Raw genomic sequence first — 21,521 nt, 5'->3', positions numbered from 1 at the left:
GCCTGACTTCATAAGATAGTCACAAACTCTGTGAGCCTCAGTTGGCTCATCTATAAAATGGGGCTGGTGATACTAACCTTATGAGCTTATTATAAGGGCTAAATGACATACTGTATCTATAATAGTATGTAGCAATTTCTCAGTAAACGTTGGCTATTATTTTATTTTATTTTTGTATTTTTCTGAAGTGAGAAGCGGGAGGCAGAGAGACAGACTCCCGCATGTGCTGGACTGGGATCCAGCCGGCATGCCCACTATGGGGCGATGCTCTGCCCATCTGGGGCCCTTGTTCCTTTGTAACCAGAGCCATTTTAGTGCCTGAGGCAGAGGCCATGGTGCCATCTTCAGTGCTCGGGGCCAACTTGCTCCAGTGGAGCCTTGGCTGTGGGAGGGAAAGAGAGAGACAGAGAGAAAGAAGAGGGGGAGGAGTAGAGTGGAGAAACAGATGGTTGCTTCTCCTGTGTGCCCTGACTGGGAATCGAACCCAGGACTTCAACACCTGGGCTGATGCTCTACCACTGAGCCAATCAGCTAGGGCCTTATTTTATTTTTGATTCTACACAAATATAATAGGACAGTAAATTACAAATATTTCTGAAAAATCTACCATTTACTCAACACATATTTGGAGTTACTTGATATATTTTGAATTGTAAGAATAGAGTTGGGAGATACACAGTGGGTGAAATATAGTCTTCTTCCACCTTCTTTTGAGAGGAACCCTTTTTTTTTTGTAACTGGAAATGTTACATAACTGCCAAATCTGAAATCAGCTAAGAAAACCAACAAGCTGGCCCCGTGGTGGCACAATGCATAGAGCATCAGGTCAATACCTGGAACACTGAGGTCGCTGGTTCGAAACCCACCCAGTCAAGGCACATATGACAAGCAACCAATAAACAGCTATAGTGAAGCAACTACTTCTCTTTCTCTCATCCCCTGTAAAATCAATAAATAAAATCTTACAAAAAAAAAAAAAAAAAAGAAGAAGAAAACAAAAACATGTGAATCCTGGTCAAAATCTCAAAATTTTTACCAAAATAGAATATAAAAACAGCCCATCTTTTGGATTTTTATAAACCTATAGAATAAAAACAAATTTTACTTTACTTTAAACATACATTTAAGAAGATACTTACATCATAATATACACCCTGACCTGGCCAAGTCAAGGCTTTCTTCTTGGAATCCATGGGAAAGTCAAGCAGTTCGTATCTGTAAGCATTACCTGAAAATTTCAGGGAAAATGCTGTTATCCTGAATATACAAGAACTGTCTTCTAAGTTATGAGATTTGTGGGTGCAATAAATAGAAACAAGATAATATGAAGTGGAGAGAAGTGCAGGTGCACATGTTAGCTACATAGTTATAGGTTCATCTGACTTCTTGCACCCCCTCCTGAATGTGCAGCATGTGGGCCACACAGACCGAGAATGACTCTCTAAACCTAATACGCGCAGTTGTACGAGGGGCAACTATTTAATTTCTTGTTAATGAAAGGAATTTTTAGGTAAATTATAAATCTTCTTGGATCCTTTTTCTAGTTTTAGCGAATATAATTCTAAACCATCTATTTTGGCTTTTTCCTGCCTAAATATCAAGAAATGGAATTAGTACTTACTTATCAAAAGAGTACTGAAAAAGAACATCTTAAAGAAGAGGGCTTCTTCTAATGGTGATACAGTGTTCTCCCCTTATCCACAGGTGATATGTGAACCTGAGGGTAGTACTGAATCCTCTATATACTGTTTTTTCATTCTGATAACCCAGAGGCCTTCTCAGTGACTAATGAGTGGTTAGCACATACAGTGTGGACACACAGGACAAAGAGAAGATATATGACAGGGTGGAACGGAGTGCGACATTGGGAGATTTCATTATGCTACTGAGAATGGGGTATAATTTAGAACTTATGAATTGTTTATTTTTGGAATTTTCCACTGAATATTTTCAGATCACGGTTGACTGCAGATGACTAAGTAATAAAAATAGAAACTGCTGCCTGACCGGGCAGTGGCGCAGTGGATAGAGCATCGGACTAGGATGCAGAGGACCCAGGTTCGAGACCCTGAGGTCACCAGCTTGAGCCCAAGGTCGCTGGCTCCAGCAAGGGGTTACTCGGTCTGCTGAAGGCCCGTGGTCAAGGCATGTATGGGAGAGCAATCAATGAACAATTAAGGTGTCGCAATGCGCAACAAAAAACTAATGATTGATGCCTCTCATCTCTCCGTTCCTGTCTGTCTGTCCTTGTCTATCCCTCTCTCTGACTCTCTCTCTCTGACTCTGTAAAAAAAAAAAAAAGAAACTGCTAACACTTATCTCTATTATGCATGAAGGTAGGTACTAATATTCCCATTTTATAGATTGGGAAGTGGAAGCATAGAAGTGAAGAAACTTTCCCATGGTCCATGGTGAGTAAATGGCAGGGCCAGAATTCTTCTCATGCAGTCGGACTCCACAGTCCATGCTCTTAAACATTCTACTACAATATCTCCCCAAATGCCTCCTAATAACATGCTGAGGTTGATAGTGATGATGGCAGTATCTGTTCTCACATTTGGGTTCAATTATTCATGTATAGAGGACCTGCATTACAGGACAGTTCTTGGGTCTTACCTTCCTCACAGTCTAAAGTCAGTCAACAAATATTTATCTCGGCCCTGGCCAGTTGGCTCAGTGGTAGAGTGTCAGCCTGGCATGTGGAAGTCCCAGGTTCAATTCCCAGCCAGGGCACATAGGAGAAGCACTCATCTGCTTCTCCACCCTTCCCCCTCTACTTCCTCTTTATCTCTCTCTTCCTCTCCCGCAGCCAATGCTCCACTGGAGCAAAGTTGGCCCAGGTGCTGAGGATGGCTCCATGGCCTCTGCCTCAGGTGCTAGAATGGATCTTGTTGCAATGAAGCAATGGCCCAGATGGGCAGAGCAACGCCCCCTAGTGGGCATGCCAGGTGGATCCTGGTCGGGCACATGCAGGAGTCTGTCTCTCTGCCTCCCCGCTTCTCACTTCAGAAAAATACAATATATATATATATATTTATCTCTGCTTAGCATGTACTTTTTCTGTCACCTTCAGTTACCTTCACTCTTTTGCCATAGGTCTCTTCTCTGTCTTGAGGTGTCTACTGTGGGAGAGACTTGATGACTAGTGTATGGATTAACCATCCTCTATAATAAAACTCATCTGGGGAGACCCTGATGTTTGCAACTAAGCTAAAATGCTCCAAGGTGTGAACAGGAACAGAACAAACCACTCCCATCACTTTCCGAGTCTTATTTCAATGAGGATCTTTCACTTTCATCATGGCTGCTATGTCCATGTTGAGACTCTGATGCTCTGAAACTACCATTGTCTCTTGTGTTGATTATTTGAGTTAGGATGAAATTTATAAAAGCTACACCATAGGAGACAGCAAAAAGAAAATAACAAAATATAAGTGGAACAGAAACAACCAATTCTACAATGTTTGTTTCTGATTCTACCCTGGGAGGCTTGGCATAAAGGAGAAAAGTGAAGGGCACCTGCAGAGAACCTGACTCACCTGGTCTGAGGTGAGGTCCCCGCTGATTCTACCGCACAGCCAACTGAGAACAACTTTTCTAATCTGACGGGTCACACTTTTGTGACTTGAGTCCTTTGTCCTACTTTCTTTAATTTTATAATTGAATAAAGTCCAAATATAAGAAGAATTAACACTGTTCTGATTTCAAATCTTATTTTACCTCTTGTCTTCAAAATCGTCGTATCATAAGCCTTCGTTGGCACGGTGGGAGGAAATGGCTGTTGGCTCCGGGCTTTATTGCCAGTGTATGGATCCTTGGGTGACGTAAAGGTCGGAAACATGGCCCCACGAGGGATGTGTGTGTGGTAGGGGTGTTCAGTCGGATATGGGGAGCAGATTTCGCTGAGCAAACAAAACAACAGAATAGAAGTGCAGTTTTAAAAAATTAATCATCAACTATTTGTTGTCACTTTTCTTTGTGGCTGGTACCATTCTAAACCCTGAGGAAATAACAGGGAGCTGAAAGTCTAACTCATGGAGTTAGCATTTCGGTTGACTACATACCTTAAAACAGATGAAATTTTCTTAATTTTGCTAGACTAATTAAAAATAAATTTAAATTTTAAAATAAATGATTCTGAATTATCGTGAATACCTTTCACAACTAATATAAAAATGTTAAGAAAAAGATATGTGAATTTTATAGTTTTTAGAATTTCTAGTTGCTCTTAATTCTTGTTCTAAGAGGACTCTAGTACTTTAGTTTATGGAGTGATGTTGGGCATTCAGCTTCAGTCTGCAAAGTGATCTTTGACATCTGGGATTGAACTTTCAACCCAGGCCATCTGTTTCTTTAAGCAATCAATCAACAAAATATACTGCCTGCTTCTGTACACCGTACTGTTCAGATATCAAAAAGCCAAAGGTAGTTAGTACGCTGAAAGAAAAATTCAACAAGTTAAAGAGACCACAGGGATATAATTTTCCTATCATTTGATGAGCTAGCAGGGGTTTAAAAAAAACTGTGAGAGCAATCTGAATTAGAGGAAAAGAGAGATTAGGAAGTACATGGGATAGAGAAATATTATATATGATTAGAAAATAAAGTAAGAAAAGGCAAAATCAGTGTTAATGGTTGAACTGTGTCCCTTTAAAATGTTTATATTGAAGTCCTAAAACATAGTCCCTTAGAATTTGACCTTATTTGGAAATAGGGTCATTGTAGATGTAATTAATTAAACTGAGGTTATACTGGAGTATCGCGGGTCCCCAATCCAATAGGACTGGTGTCCTTATAAAAAGGGAAATCTGGACACAGACGTGCACCCAGGGAGGATGCCATGTGAAGACGGAGGCAGACTGGTGTGACACCTGTACAGGCCAAGGAACACCATAGATTTTCAGCAAGTTGCTACAAGTCAGGAGAGAGGTGTGAAATAGCTTGTCTCTCAGCTCTCAGGAGACAACTCTGCTGAAGAGAAACCTCCATCTCGGACTTCTAGTGGCCAGAACTATGAGACAGTAAATTCCTGGGGGGTTTTCCCCACAGCAAATATAACCAGGAGGATTCCGACCTCCAGTGGAGCACAGGCAAGCTGTGAGAAGCCCCATGCCAGGAGAGCGGTTACTCCGGGCTCTGGAGGAGAACAGCTAAAGAGCGAGTTTAAAAGAGGAACTGTGTTGAGAATGCTAACAGTTTCTACCCACAGAGTCTATGGCAGAGATGTTTAATGTCCACATTTGCCAGGTCAAAATAAATGTACAGGTTATGCCGTGAATGTTGGTGTGTAGTCTTGTTATAGGATTTTCCCTTTCATTATTTTCTATCTAAGTATCAGCAGAATTTACATAATAGCTCCTGCAAGTCACTATGGATGGTGAGACTGTGAAATAAGGAGGATAAGTTCTATAGGAGACATTTAAAAATGTCTCACTGCCTTCTCACCATAATGGTATGTTTCAATCTCAACCAGTTTTGGTTGGTTGTGACAGATATTTGCAGCAGCATTTCAATCAAGGTATCAGGAAAAAATAGCTTCATAGTCCAACAGCTAAAATGGCAAACTTATTAAGGTATAAGTTATATCATAAAGCCTCAATTTCAAACCCAGATCTCAAAGTGTCTGTTGTCTGACTGGTAGATAACAAGCTGCGGTGGCCCAGCCCCAGATTTGGGCCCCTCCCCTTGCTCAGCCTGCTGATGCACACCTGTTCTAAATCAGTAGCCATGGCCCCTTGGTGGGCTGGCTGAAACACCCTGGTCTTATAGTTACCATAGAAATTAAGGTTCATTTGTCAGAGAAACAAGCTGGACTCAAGGCAAAAGTCACTTATGAGGCCAGTCAGATCTTTTTTTTTGTTTGTTTGGAAAGTGATTTTTTTTTTTGCCCTTGTCAAAAACTCTCATTTGAACCTATTGTGGGTTTGAATTGGGTATAGCATTACTTTATTGCTAATCACTAAATACTTTTCCAGTTTACTTACTTTGCTTATAAAGTGTCACATCAACTACAGCTTTATGCTTGGTACAGGGCACAAGGTTGTCAACTCTGATGACTTGAGAACAGAATCAGGGCATCCCTAAATTCCAAGTGACGGACAGTCCTCGGGGTCATGGCAACTGGTGTAGAACTGCTCTTTCAATGAAGCAATACAGACTGTACTTCATTTTATGTACTGCACATACGTTCTAAATAACTTTCCGGTGTCCAAGTCAATGGATTCTATAGTAGACCATACCCTTGAATTAATTTCCTCTTACAGATCTACTTGAAAATAATATAAGCAGCTCTGGCTGGTTGGCTCAGTGGTAGAGCCTCACCCAGCGTGTAGAAGGCCCAGGTTTGATTCCCAGTCAGAGCACAAAGGAGAAGCAACTATCTGCTTCTCTATCCCTCCCCCTCCTCCTTCTCTTTTTCTCTCTCTTCCCCTCCCACAGCTATGGCTTGAGAGAGTTGGCCCCAGGCACTGATGATGGCTTCATGGCCTCACCTCAGGCACTAAAATAGCTAGGTTGCTGAGCAACAGAGCAGTGGTTGCAGATGGTCAGAGCATTGCAGGGTAGGGGGCTTGCCGGAACTCCGGTAGGGGCGCATGTGGGAGTCTGTCTCTCTGCCTTCCCACCTCTCACTTAATAAAAAAAAAGAACAACAACAAAAAGAAAAGAAAGTCAGCATTTACAAACAGAAAGTAAGTTATTTCTGTTTGTGTTCGGGGGGGGGGGGGGTGTCCAATCTGGAGTGTAGATAGGATTGTGTTTACTGTGGTCTAGTGAAAAGCCCATGTTGTAAGGAAGGCTCTTGGATGTTCACCTCTTGTAAGGAAGGTAGAGTTGCCAGGAAGTAAGGGACCTGGACAAGAAAGAAAGAGATCCCGGGGATAGTGGGGAATGAAATGAGAAAGGGGTTCAAATATTGTCCGGTAGCCAGTAGACAGTTACTCACAGAACGTTCTAGAAAGAATGGCTAATGAAGTAAATTGAATATAATTGTCTTAATATGTGCTAATTAACTTATCTGGATAGAAAATTCATTTTGATTCTCTTGGATTCTTCCCAGTAAGTCCCAGGCTGAGCTAAGATGTAAGCCTCAGGGGGACGTGGAATCATTGATTGACTTTTGAACTGCTGATTCCATTTCCCGCAGGTTTCGTGCTGTTTAAGGAAATGCGGTATGAATATTTTCACAAAATGGCCAAGTCTGGTTCGCTGTCACTAGAAAATATCGCAGAAGGGGATCTGGGAGGTCCTCAGAGATTGTGACTGCTGCATAAGCAGGAATTATATGAGAGGACAGTGCCTTTCAATGGTGTTAACCACAACAGTAACTGTGACAATAAAGCACTTTTGTGCCAGGCTTTGTGCTAACTGCTTTATCTACAGTCTTTATCAGAGACGCAGTCACAGGCTGAACACTAATAGGCACTGAGCACCAGGCCAGAGGCCAGGGCAGGGAGGCCCCATTTCCTACTAATCTGGTGTTGATAAGGACTTTCTGAACAAAGGCCATTATGTTTGCTTTCTTTATATCTTTTATTTTCATCACAGAGACATGACCAGAAGGTAGAGATTAATTTGTTAATTTAGCAAGTCCTAAGGGCCAAGAATATGTTACATTACAAAAACAAAAACAAAAACACAAAAAAACCCACAAGAATCCCATAAACCATTTCTTTCTGGGGATTGGTCTCCTTGATAGGAAGTAAAAGTTGTAAAATGTATATGTGTAGTTCTTATGATCTCCTGTTTTTTGTCTCTGGCCAGGATTTTGGCTACGTGAAGAAGGGAGAAAAGGTGGGTGTTGGAAGGCAGGGAGAGGCCCCAATTAATTCTGATCATGTGGAATTGAGGCAGGATTTTTTCCCCGTTGGATTCTAGAAATGTATATTTCCTAGCAACTACAATAGTATTAAGTTCATGGTATATCTAGTAATGATTTAGGAAAATGTGATTTACTCTTAAGACCTGAACTATGGTCTCTGTGTGTCTTGGGTCTATGTGTGAGATTTCATTCAGTATATTGCAAAGGTTATTTCTGTTTGTTAACATATTGAAAAATTATACCTTCCACTAAATTTTCAGGTTTTATTCCATTCAGGTTTTGAATACAACAGTATTCAATGACCAGAATTTACTTTTATTCCTTTAAATTAAGACTATGCAGGGGAAAAAATTATGTTCCTGTTATATTAAATGATTTATAAGGATTACTTTTCTTTTTGTGTCTTGAGTCCCTAAATAGAGAAGACATGATAAGAAAAGGCAGAACATCAAATATTTGCTTAACCTCAGCTGCACTTAAATAAAGGAATTTAGTTCTTCTTCTATATTATTATTCAGTTAGAGGCATAGGCTGTCTTGGGACTCAATCTGCCTTGTTGAGCAAGATTTACAAAACTGTTTAACAAGATGTTACAAAGCTCTTCCATTGCTTGACAAAGAGGCTAAAGAAAAGACTTTGGAATTTATCAGGCTACCAGCAGACAGGTGATCTGATAAAAAGAACTCAACAAAAGAGGCTTTACTTTTCATATTGCTATGAAGAGAATTTGAAAAGTCCAAAGCAAAGGTCTTCACATAGTTTTAAATAAAAACAAACCCCCAAACAACCTAGGCTTTAATTTTAATAGCTTTTTTAGTAGATCTTTGCTTTCCCTGCAACACAGTTTTAAACGTCAGCTTATTATTTTCAGTTAAGTTGACAGGGACAGGGACAGGGACTCTAGTAGCGCCAAGCCCGCCTAGTGCTCAGGTCTTGGTTTCCAACACCACCCTTCAGTAGAAGGAACTGGGCTCCTGGGAGAAATGGCTGATTCTAGGACCAGGTAGGAAATATATGTTTCTGGAGCATCTTCTAGTGCCAGGACGGAAGGAAGTGCTCAAAGGAAAAGACAAAAAACCCCACAACCGTAAGTGAAGTCCTCAAACAAACAAAGAAACCAGAAAACCCCATAACAATAGGGATATGGATAGAGGAACCAATGAAAAGAGTTCCCAATGGCCAAGTTGAGTAACAAAATAGTACAGATTACTACTCAGGAACCCAAGTATAACATAAACAGCCACGAGTCCATATTGATGTAAGTGGGTGAATAAATAAATGGGGTGGGACAGACAGACCCCATGGAGAAGGATGCCATTATGTAGGTACCTTGTCCACAAGGAGGAACATAGTTCGAGATCTCTAAGTGGAGGCTGCACATGATGCCTTTCTTCTAAAGGGTACAGGACAGAAAGAGGAGGGAAGAAGCTGTGCTGTGCTGTGGGATCGCTGACGAACACTACCTCGCCTCCAGGATCAAGGTCAACAGCAACAGTGATAAGGACATTGATGGCATGTACTCTTCATAGGCCCTGGTGAAAATGGCACTTCACCTCTTCCTCCCCAAAACTCCGTACCTGGGTCTACTCATGAGAAAACACCAGACAGTCCCCAACAGGGGACATTCTCCAAAATATTGGATCGCAATCCTCAACAGTATGTACATTGTTAAAAAAGGAAAGAAAAGAAAGCCTGCATAACTGTCACAGCCAAAGGGAGACTACTAAATGGAATGTGGTGTCCTGGATGGGGTCCTGGAACACAGAGGGGACACTGGGGGAAAACAGGACATCTGATTAAATTGTGGACTCTAGTTAATAGTGATGCATAAACATTGGCTCATTGATTGTGACCAATGTATAAGGTATGTAGGAACTCTATTTTCCAATAATTCTGTAAACCTAAAACGACTAAAAACATTTGTTAAAAAAAAAAAAAGATTAGCAGGGGATGTAATTGTAGGAAATCACTAACACTAATCTTGGACTCATACCAGCCTCTCCTCCCACTTGTTAATCCCTTTCATGAGCCTGACCAGGCGGTGGCGCAGTGGATAGAGCATCAGACTGGGATGCGGAAGACCCAGGTTCGAGACCCCGAGGTCGCCAGCTTGAGCGCGGGCTCATCTGGCTTGAGCAAAGCTCACCAACTTGAGCCCAAGGTCGCTGGCTCAAGCAAGGGGCTACTTGGTCTGCTGAAGGCCCAGAGTCAAGGCACATATGAGAGAGCAATCAATGAACAACTAAGGTGTTGCAATGAAAAAAACTGATGATTGATGCTTCTCATCTCTCTCCATTCCTGTCTGTCTGTCCCTATCTATCCCTCTCTCTGACTCTGTCCCTGTAAAAAATAAATAAATAAATAAATAAATAAATAAAAACACAAAGTAATACTACTATAGACCTACTGGAATGGCTAAGATTAAAACAAAACAAAACAAAACAAAAAAACCTTTCATGAAAAGGCTCATGTATCCTCACAGAAAGACCCATGGATTGCCAATCCTTTCTTCTTGATTAGAACAGGGAAGGGAAATGCAAGTTGTATACTTACCCTACTGTTGCATTAGGTGGTTTGGGCAGCCTAGAAAAAAAAACAGAAAACAAATCCTAATTTATATTGAAGACTTTTTAAAGCTTGCATTACTATTAGAAACCTGCTTAAGAATAAAGAAGTATCCAATTTTCCAACTACAGTGTCTGGAAGATAATACTGACTTTATACTATTGGTTTTCTGGAACCCTGACTACCTGACCAGAGAGAGATGATGTCATCACACCTCAGTTGTCTATTGATCAGTTTCTTCCATTCTGCTTCCTCGAACTTCAGTCCTACTCAACACCTGTTTGCATTCCTTATTTGCAGTGCAGGCAGGACCGCCTACTTCTAACATTAACAGAGCTCTGGTTCTTACTGACTTCCACCCTCACAGTCAGGCGGTAGCCACAGTGCTCTGAGGCAGTCTGCCACCTTGCGTGTGGTGCAATTACATGACCTAAAGTGACCCGAGTGTGCCCTGGTTGGAGAAGATGAATCTGTGCTGTGTGAGTGAGCTTTGTCCTTTGCCCAGTAGAGCTGACTCCTCCCAGCTGACCTACAGGCGCGAACAGAACTGAGCAAGGTTCTGAAGGTAGGCCTTTTCTGAGTCAGTTCATTCGAAGGCTGTGTGTTGACTAAGTACGCTGAGCCCTGCATGTCAAGCTCTAATTCCGCAGCCCGGGAACAAAGTCCGTACCAGGAAAGAACTGTCATCCACTCTCACTGGATTCCAACAATTAGTTTCAAACTATGCAGATATTTCTGAAATATCTCAGGCATGAAAAATGGACAGATGTTAATCAGTTGATAGTAAAGATCAGTAAGATTGGGTATACTCTTTTTTTGTTTCTCTATTTAGAAAATGGTATGTTAGCCATATAATTTTATTAGTCTATCATATATTATAAACACACGATTCACAGGAACCATAAAAGTTTATGTCCTTCTTTATTTGGACTCTTAAGTCTGTGGGTCCTGCCTTCCCGCAGTATTTCTTCCGGTTGAGCTGGGGAACAGGAGGCAATGACTATAAGAACCCAAGGGATCCAGAGCTACTAGATTGGCTATTATTTATGAAACATGAAGTCAACATATAAAACTTTTCTTATGTGTCAGATTTAGCTATGATATTAATAAGCATATGTCTAAAATTGATTTAATTCAAAATGGAAAACTAATTAAAAGGAAAGCTTCTTTTAAAAAAAAACTTTAAGTTTGAAAATCAAATGAATGAAAAAAAAAAATACTCAGAGACACCAGATCCTTGACCTGAACCGGTCTGGTATTTTACTGCCCTATTCTTTATCTATTGATACTTTTCACTGAACTCATCCCAAAGCGGCAAACAGGGCCCTGTAACCACAAGTGTGTGCTTTTGGCTCCCTCTTGTGGCTGACCTCTGTTAACTTACTTACTACCTATCAACAGATTCCTAATAATTTTAATAAAGCAGTGTTTTATTTTTATCTGAAAATTGAAAGTATCACTTTTGTATTATATACAACAAACAATTTCAAAGTGAAAAAAATAAATACCAAGTATTCCTTATCTAAAAGAGACTTAGGGAGTAATCTTACTTATTAAGAGTTATTTGTAGATTTTCATAATAAACATCTCATAAAATTATGATTAAAAACTTTGTTGAGGGTGGTGCATTTTCTATGAACCTTTAAAGAATTGTAACATTTTCATTAGATTAACTAGGTCAAAGGCAGGGGAATGGACCGACGGCCTGTACAAAATCCCTTTGAACATTACTATTCCATTTTTCCTATTTTTTCTTCTCTTATTTAAATACCACAAACTATTAGTGGGTTTTAGGTTTATTTGTTTTATTTTTGTCACTTGTTTGGTCTTGGTTTCTATGATTAATTATAGCTATTAAAAAAAGAACATTTTTGTGTTTTCTAAAAGTTCCCATTTGGGGGATTTTTTATTTCTCATATAACTCATTTTCACTTAAAAATGTTATTTGATCTCATATAAGGAAAGGAAACCCCAAACTTACAAAGAATCATTCCCATAGGTGTCACTTTTTTTGTTCTGTGTCAAATAATAGAATTGTTCAATAGGAAGCTTTCTGAAAAAAAAAGAAAAAGAAAAGATTAAATTGAACAACTTATCAGACGTGCAGAATGGTAGACACTCAGTTATGGCTGAGTGTTGTCCTAAAGAGTGTGGCACAAGCGCTGAACCAGAGACTAACAAATAGTTTCTCCCAAAGCTAGAATGCTCGCTCTAAGAAAGCGAAGGCTGGACGTGGGGGGTGATGCCTCTCGGTTTACTTTATGTTACACTGGAGCACTAACTTTTCCTTCTTCCACAGCCCCTTGGGCTTTGCTGGTTCAGAGGTCAAGGGAGAAAACGCTCTCATCAGAGAACACAACAATAGTACCATGGAACTGGAAGTTGAACTGATGCTGTGGTAGTCCGGGGCTTCTTATGACTCTGGGGAAAACAGGCAAGAAAGCACTGTGCCAACTAGGCTGGGATGACTGATCCTTAAAGCAAGGGGCAAGAGCACTGCTACTATACAGTGATGGGGGTAAGAAGTATTTCTAGAACCTAAAGCATCTTTTAGACCCCTCCTAGCATTGCTTCTCGTTGCATACAGTTAACGGAATACTGTAGCAGCCGCACACTAAGAGTTTAGATCTGGCAGAAACAGAATTTGGGTTTGCTTCACCAGGTAATGAACTTGTACCAGCTCCAGACCTGGCTGAGGGCAAAGGAACTTGGAATGGGTGGTGGAGGAAGGAGATTATAACACCAACAAGAGCCTCATGCCAGCTGTAGAAGTAAGAAATACAATTGTGTGCCATCTTTTCTTCCTTGTTGTGTCCTGTATACTTTTATATATTAACTAATTTTTCCTCTCCTTTTCTATTATTTCATATAGGGTGTGTTGGTGATGGTTTATTAAGTGTAAACATGTGGACTATGGAGACAAAATCCTGACAGAACTAGACAGGAGTGAACGTCACGCAGAGAGCCTGGACTCGGAGCTGGAAGCAGAAACTGATGAGACCTGGGTCTTCCCTTTGGGGGAGGTGAGAACATTTTCCTTTGTCTGCTTTTCATTGCTTTACTGAGGCTTCGAACAGGTCGCTGGCCGCCACCCGTTCCTGTTGTCACTGTTTCTCTAGCTGTGACTTGTCTTTCCAGACTCCTTTTAGCTGCTTTCGACCAAACTAGTCAGCTTGATTGTTAGCAAGTAGGTAGCTAGATTGTTAGAGAAAGTAGGAGGAAGGGGGCCTTGTGTGAAGGATGATGCATTTTATTTTGAATAAATTTTATGATTTTTAGTAAATAATGTGACATTTTATTTGCTGCTCAGATTTTTTTCTTTTGTGTTCTCTTAAGCTTTAACCTGTGTTTTAAATAAAGTTGCTGAAAGAGTGACTTTAAGATTTATAACTGATGCTTGAAATATTTTAATAATTGAAAAACAATGCCCAATAGATTCTAATGACTATAGATTGATGAACAAATTAGAAATCAAAAGTTCTAAAAAATCAAGAACATCTGTACAAATTAGGGAAGCTATTTGCTCAAGAAAAAACATTTTTAATTTAATCTCTCTCAGGAATATTCCATTTATGTAATTTTAGAAAAAGTATGATTAGTGAGGGAATTAAATTAATCAAAATTTCTGATAATAATACTTGAACATCTCTAAGGACAGCAAAGATATCCATAAACACAGATTTTTAAAATTCATTTCACAATTAGAAAGTATATAATTAGTTTTCCATCTGTGTCTTATTTCTTTTTTTTTTTAAACATTTAGTTATTGATTTTAGTGAGAGAGGGAGAGAGAGAGAAAGAGAGAGAGAGAGAGAGAGAGAGAGAGAGAGACAGGAACATTGATCTGTTCCTGTCCATCTGTGTCTTCTTATGAGTAGTAAAAGAAGTTTGGAGGTAGATTTGAGTTATGAAGGGCTCACAATAGACATAAAAATGGATAATAAATACCTCCATGTGAAAGATCATTTACCTTGGCCAGGTGTGTCCACCAAACCCACAGTGCCGATGTCCCTTGCCCGTGACACAAGGAGGTTCACATTTGGGGATCATTCCACCACATTCCCTGTCAGCGCCCCATGGAAGCCTGCATTGTTGGAGTGACTCCCTTAATTCCTGATACCTGTAAAAAAAGAGAGACTTTTACATAGCTTCAGGATGGAATACTATGGTTTGAATGTTTGCGTCCACCAGATTTATATGTTGAAACCCTAATGTCCAGTGCGATGGTATAAGAAGGTGGGGCCTTTAGGAGGTGGCTAGGTCATGAAAGTGGAGCCCTCATGAATGGGTCTTACCCTCTTATAAAAGAGACCCCAGAGAGCTTGCTAGCCCCTCCCACCACGTGAGGACAGCGGGAAGGTGCCCATTGTGAACCAGGAAGAAGGCTCTCACTGGACATGACCCTGCGGGTGCCACGACCCTGGACTCCCAGCCTCTGAACTGTGAGAAATAAATGTTTGTTGTTTGTGGTAGCTCGTTATAGCTGCCCAAACGGACTAAGATAAACAATTTATATGCCCATAGTTTCAAAATTATTTTTAGATTACATTTTCAGAACTCAGACAGAAGTCTCAGTGCTGGGTGGATTGTAACAGATACTGGTTATTTAGGCATCACTGGATTGCTGAAGGAATGAGATTAAATTCCTGAGTGCCTAGAGCAGAGGTTCTCAAACTTTTTGAAGTCAGGGTGCATTTAAAATCCTACAAATAATTGTAGGCGCACTATATACAAATTTCTGAGAAATATGTTATAATAATTAAGTCAAATATTAAAGAAAAAATAAAGTCCAAGCATGCTTTTATGGTAATTAAATGAAATAAAAACGACAAAATTAAAATTATTCTGACATTAAAAAATTTTTGTTACATTTTTTGAGTTATGCTTTTTAGAATTCGTAAAAAAGAGGGGTTAAAAATTTTTAAAAAAAGACAAAAAAGTTATCTTTATATATATATATATATAGATACATTCTTAGTAAGATTTAGTAAATTTGGCAGGTCCTGGCGTGAATGTGTTAAGTTTTTTCATTCTTGTGTTTATGAGAAACAGCCTGATGTGTCCTAGCGATTTCTTCAATGTTTGGGCATATATTTGAAAGGCAAACTCTCATTTCCTCATCAATACATTGAAGAATTCCTCTCTTTTTACTCTTAATTGTGTTGAGTGCAGAAAACCTCCACCATACATATCATCTTAACTTTACACCAAGCAAAGGATAGAAGAAACTTGCCTCCAGTCTTTCTGGGGGACATGGGGGTAGTGTAAACAATCCAGCACCACAGCTTAACAGCCTTTTGCAACCTAATCAGGCAAATGAGGTGGGGGGTTGAGCAGACTGTCAGCTTACAGCCAATTCCCCACACCTCTGTCCCCCCAAAATCTAACCTCCAAAAACCCTGTTGGTGTTTTGGTCCCCAACAGGCACATATTTCTCTGGAATACCATAGGGGCACACCTGGAAATCTTCTAGGGCGCACACTTTGAGAACCACTGGCCTTTTCTTTTTTTACGGTTGCAGTATGTATGCTTATTTCTTTTAAATGTCTTTATTGAGATATAACCCACATGCCATAAAAGTCATCCCTTTAAAGTGTGCAATTAAATTGTTTTTAGTACATTCATAAACATGTACAACTGTCACCACTGTAATCAAGAACATTTTCATCCCTTTAGAAAGTACATCACCTTGTGCTCCTTCGCCGCCATCCCCCGACTCTCCCCTCCCCGCCCACGGCAACCGCTCATCTACTTTCCATTTCTATAGATTTGCCTATTCTGGACATTCCACGTAAATGAAATTGATATGTGGTCTTTTTTTCTTTCTTAAGGGAAAGAGAGAGGGGGAGAATCATCAACTCATTGTTTCACTTAGTTGTTCCAGTCGGTTGTGTACTCATTGATTGCTTCTCTTATGTGCCTTGACTGGGTGTCAAACCTGTGACCTCTGGTGCCTCTTTGGGTTGACGCTTTATCGATACACTGAGCCTCCTGGCCAGGGCCTATGTGTGCTTTTGTTACTATATCAAATTTCACTAATTTATTTCTTTTAACGGCTGAATAGTATTCCATTATATGGTTATAGTACATTTTCTTTGTCCATTCATGTTGGTGGACATTTAGGTCGTTTTTACCTTTTTGCTCTTGTTTAATGCTGTTGTGAACATTTGTGTGCAAGTTTTTGTTTGAATACTTGTTTTCAATTCTTTTCGATATATATATATACCCAAAAAGTAGTGGAATGCTGGGTCATACAGTAATTCTATATTTAATTTTTTGAGGAAATGTCAAACTGTTTTCCACGGTGGAAAATTTCTACCACCAGTGATGTACAAGGGTTCCAGCTTTTCCGTATCTTTGCCAACACTTGTTAATTTCCTTTTAAAAAAAGTTATAGCCATCCTAGTGCATGTGAAGTGGTATCTTTTTGTGGTTTTGAGTTGCATTTCCCTAATGACTAATGATGTTGAGCATTTTTTCATGTGCTTTTTGGCCATTTGTATATAATCTTTGAAGAAGTGTCTACTCAGATCCTTTCCATTTTTTAAACTGGGTTCTCTTAATATTGAGATGTGAGTTCTTTATATATTCTAGATACTAGTCTCTTATCAGAGATATAATCTGGAAATATTTGCTCTTTTTCTCTACGTTGTCTTTTCATTTTCTTGAAAGTATACTCTGAAGCACAAGTTTTTAATTTTGATGAAGTCCAATTTATCTATTTTTTTGTTTTGTTGCCTGTGCTTTTAGTGTCATATCCAAGAAAATATTGCCAAATCCAAGATCATGAAGATTTACTCCTATTTTTTTTCTTCACAGTTTTTTAGTTTTAGCTCTTAAATTTAGGTCTCTGACCCATGCTGAGTCAATGTTTGTGGTTGGTGTGTGATAAGGGTACAACCTCATTGTTTTGCATGTGGCTATCCAGTTGTCCTAGCACCATTTGTTGACAAGACTATTTCCCCATTGATTTGTCTTGGCTACAGATTATCTTTTGATTTAAAAAAATGGAGAGTACTGCGAAGGTGCAGGGAACACTTGCTCCTAAGCTCTATCTGGAGCTCTAGAACAGTGGTTCTCAGAGTGGGGATCACGGACTAGCAGCATCAGCAGCTCCTAAGAGATTGTTAGAAAGACAAATTCTCAGGCTCTACCTCCAACCAAAGAATCAGAATTTCTGGGGGTGGAGCCCAGTAATCTGTTTTCACAAGCCTTCTAGATGATTCTTATGCATGCTGAAGATGTAGAAACACTGCCTTATTCAGCAGTTCCCTCTCACAGAAATCAAGTCTTCAGTAGTCTGACCCCTTACAACTCAACCATTCAGTGGGCCGGAGACATGGGCCTTTCCTACACTGACTGGTAGGGCTTAGCTTGACCTTAAAAATTGGTAGTTCAGATGACATTTTCTGCTCTTTCTTAACAAAGAAGTGAAGGGCAGGGACTGTCTTGTTCACTGTTGTGTCCATGCTTCAGAGGAAAGGATTAGAACTAGATAGACGTCTGTTGAATGCAGGGAGACATGAGCGAGAAAGCAAAAGCGAAGGGACGATCTGTTTCCTGGCCTGCAGCCTCTGACACAGTACTGAACACTTCAGGATGGGGCGGGGACCCCACAAAACACTAAGGCGATCTGGCAAAAGATCTGCTTCTTACTTAGGAAGGATTTCATGACTTCTAGTTTCCAGTAAAGGCGATCTAGATTATTTGGATCAACCTTCCCACTAAAAACAATTAGAAATGCTGGAAAGGGAACTTCTGGGTTGGTGGACACTTGGAGATGCAGGAAGAGCAGTGTGCTCAGACCAGGAAGCTCTGTGTCCTTCCCACAGGCCTCACCCTGAGCATCTTTGCCATCTGGCTGTCCCTGGGCTATCTACTTCCATAATAAGACAGTTATCCATCACCACGAGACGCAGAGTATAATGTTCCAGAGAACAAAGAACACTGACTCGCTGCCGAGCAAGAAGAGGACAGGTCACTGTAGGTAAGGTCTCCGCCACACTCCCCACAGACTCCCCAGGACATAGCAGAGTGTTGTGCAAATATGGGATGCTCAACAAATTGATTGACTTGAGAGCAGACAATAACATGAGCGTTTTAAAGAGGAAACCAATTGTACTTGGGGTTAAATTTTCTTGGGGAAGTTGAATTCTGTTTCTCTTTGACCTTACTGATTTGCCTGGTGAAGACAAAGCAAAACAAGAGAAAAATAAAGAAAAATGTGTTCTTAAAAGGAAGGGATACCAGGCCTTCATAAGAGCGAAAATAAGACCCAAGGAGGGAAGCAAGCACAGAAGCCTCTTTTGTCTTAGGGCAGTGCCAATTTGGTCAAATTTCATCTTTGTTTTAAAGACTTTGCAGGATGAGGGATACAGGTATTAGCCAGGCGAGGAATCTAAAGGAGACCATCTCCAAAATAAGCTGGGACCCCACAAGGCTACCCCTCTCATGTGAAAGATGAGTCAGAAGTAAACCAGCAACAGGGAGCCAGTTAGAACCGCGGGAGAGGCGCTCAGAGAGAGATGGCTGTGCAGCCACTTTCTTCTCTGCAGCGTACAGTGCTTTGCTAAGTGTAATTCCCTGTCAGTATCTGCTGATTGGAATGAAGAACCAACACGCATGGCTGTCTTACGCGTGGAATGCTTTATCTTATAAAGTCACTAATGGAGGTGGGCAAACTATAGCCCGTAGGCCAATTACAACCTACTGCTTGTCTTTCTAAGTAAAATTTTATTCAAATGCAGCCACAACCATTCATTATCTATTGTCTATTGTCTAAGGCTGTTTTTGCCCTACAATAGCAAAGTTGAGTGGTTCCACAGAAATTGTCAAGTCTAAAATATTTATTGTTTGGTACTTTACAGAGAAGTTTGCCAACCTCTGCACTAGCTAGTCGGGGCGGATCTGGGGGACTACTGATTTGGGGTGCTGTGGAAGGGGTGGTGGCATTCAGCTCAGAGCTCTGAGGCCGTCATCAGCACTGTGACTATGATCAACAGACATGCTTTGGGGGGTATGACAAGTGAAAAAATTTAAACACATTTGATTAATGACAATCTAAGCTTTAATATCTAAGTTTTTAAAAGTTACATTTAAATTAGATGAGTCAATTTCTCAACATCTGACCCCTATATATTACACTGTCCCAGAAATATGAGCCAGTAGAAATATTAATCAATCATTTGAGTTGGCATCTATGCCAGTAAGTTGTAAAGAACCATTTAAAATAAAAGGCAAAGCAAAAATAAGTCACATTTCCCTTTTATTTTAGAGTCTCACATTTATTCCCTTAGCTTTACATGAAGCTCAACAAATATTTACCTTTAACAATACTTATATAGAAGGAACTAATTTTATTAGCTTTAATAAAAATTATTAGAAGGAACTAATTAAAAGAAATATTGAAACTAAAGGATCAAATAATTTTAAAGTTTAAATAATACATGTCTCCATAACAAAGAAAATAATAGATTGTTAGTGTTATAACCTGTAACCTCAAAAAATTAAGTGTTTACTTGTTTTTAAGAAAGATCTGCCCTGGCCAGATAGCTTAATTAGTTGCTAGAGCTTTGTCCTGATATACAAAGGTTGTGGGTCTGATCACGGGTCACAAAAACAGATCGATGTTTCAGTCTCTCTGTCTTTCCCTTCCTCTCTCTAAAATTAATAAGTAAAGGAAGACATACTCCCTGTGAATAATCAGTATCTCTTTGATGTCACTTTACAGAATTTTGAACGTTACAGTCCAATCTCAAGGGACTGAATTTAGTAATTATTAGAAGGCATGATTAAAGGGCAGCTCAGAACAAAGATACTCTCACTTTTAGTTGGCAGAGAGCTAATAGTCAAAAAAGCGTCCAGGCTCTGGCCGGTGGCTCAGGAGATAAAGTGTTGTCCTGGCGTGCCGGGGTCATGGGTTTGACCTCTGGCCAGGTCATATATGAGAAGCAATCAATGAATACACAACTAAAATGGAACAACTAAGTGGAACAACAAGTCGATGCTTCTTTCTCTCTCTCTCCCTCTCCCCTTCACTCCCTCAATTCAATGGGAAAAAAATAAAAAAAAACAAAAACAAAAATTTGGTAACTAGAAAGCAATGGAATAAATCCAGAAACAAAATGGGAACATGTAGTGGAATCTTAGGCAATTCTCAAGGCGCTTTGTTAATCGAGCTGTTTGTCTGCCTGCTGAGCTAGAGAACTTGCTAGAGGTAAGGGTATGTCCACCGAATGGAAAGAGGGGAGAGACATCTGTGGTTCTGAATACCTGTACCTGCCATTCTTAAATGTTCAATGGAAGAAATACAAAAGAACTCCACCAATGATTAATATTTTATGAGGCAATTAACTGAATATATACACAGGACAGGGGCAAAAGCAGGTTTACAGTGTGAGTACTTTTGCTCCAACCCTGTATTAGTGACTACTGTAATTGCCTCAGAATTTACCAGTGAAGAAGTAACTGAAATACAAAGATGAACTTGCCCCAGGACAGTGGGTGGGCCGGAACCATAGTCCTGGTTTTCTTACTGTTTTTAGTGCTTTCCACTAGCTCAGTGGCTCTCAAAATAAGCTGGAAAACTTCTAAAAGTGCCCATTCCCTAGACACACCTCAAACCTAGTGAGCTGGAATATCTACAGACAGAACCTGGGAATCTGTATTTTTAGAAAGCGGGCCAGGTGATTCTGATGTACCCTGTCTGCATACCAGTGGTGGGTAACATGGTGATAGAGTGCATTTGCTTATTCTGGAAAGAAAAAAAAGTAGGCCGATGCGAGGAAATCATTTTTCACTGCAGTTAAAATGACCAACTTAGTTCAAAATACATTAGGAACAGGGTTGTACATAGGTATTGCTTCAAATAAAGCCTTATTGTAGTTGTAACTGAACACGTGTTTATTTTATAGTCAGTTAATGAAAAGCAGTTAGTTACTTTCTCAAAGATGCTTCTCTTAAATTTCATGCCAGTTAGAGGGTTTTGGAACCAATTACTAACCAACCGTAGGCTCATTTAGATATAAGAGCTCAACATTTCAGTGAAAAGCCTAGATGAATACTTCTGAGGAGATGAAGAATCAGTCAGGTATGGCAGACCTACAGTCCTACTCACATCCTTTCGGCCAACCATAGA

The 21,521-nt window shown here is 40.0% G+C and overlaps 1 protein-coding gene and 1 long non-coding RNA gene across 3 annotated transcripts in view; one reads left to right on the top strand and one right to left on the bottom strand.

Annotated features, from left to right (window-relative positions):
* The window catches only part of LOC136384125 (uncharacterized), a 106,044-nt gene that overhangs the window by 15,737 nt on the left and 68,786 nt on the right, over positions 1–21,521 (top strand). For both annotated transcript variants that reach the window (XR_010747528.1, XR_010747529.1), the window contains exon 2: positions 13,257–13,407. This is a non-coding gene — a long non-coding RNA (uncharacterized lncRNA). The remainder of the gene's footprint in view (positions 1–13,256; positions 13,408–21,521) is intronic.
* The window catches only part of SPMIP4 (sperm microtubule inner protein 4), a 32,889-nt gene that overhangs the window by 7,311 nt on the left and 4,057 nt on the right, over positions 1–21,521 (bottom strand). Inside the window, exons 3-7 of the mRNA XM_066354218.1 lie at positions 14,355–14,504; positions 12,366–12,437; positions 10,373–10,402; positions 3,721–3,902; positions 1,140–1,228 (exon numbers count right to left, since the gene is read on the bottom strand). Coding sequence (XP_066210315.1) covers positions 1,140–1,228; positions 3,721–3,902; positions 10,373–10,402; positions 12,366–12,437; positions 14,355–14,504 — 523 coding nt within the window. The remainder of the gene's footprint in view (positions 1–1,139; positions 1,229–3,720; positions 3,903–10,372; positions 10,403–12,365; positions 12,438–14,354; positions 14,505–21,521) is intronic.

This window comes from Saccopteryx leptura, chromosome 12 (genome assembly GCF_036850995.1).
Source record: "Saccopteryx leptura isolate mSacLep1 chromosome 12, mSacLep1_pri_phased_curated, whole genome shotgun sequence".
Classification (NCBI taxonomy): Eukaryota; Metazoa; Chordata; class Mammalia; order Chiroptera; family Emballonuridae; genus Saccopteryx; species Saccopteryx leptura.
This window is presented reverse-complemented; position numbering and strand designations above follow the sequence as displayed.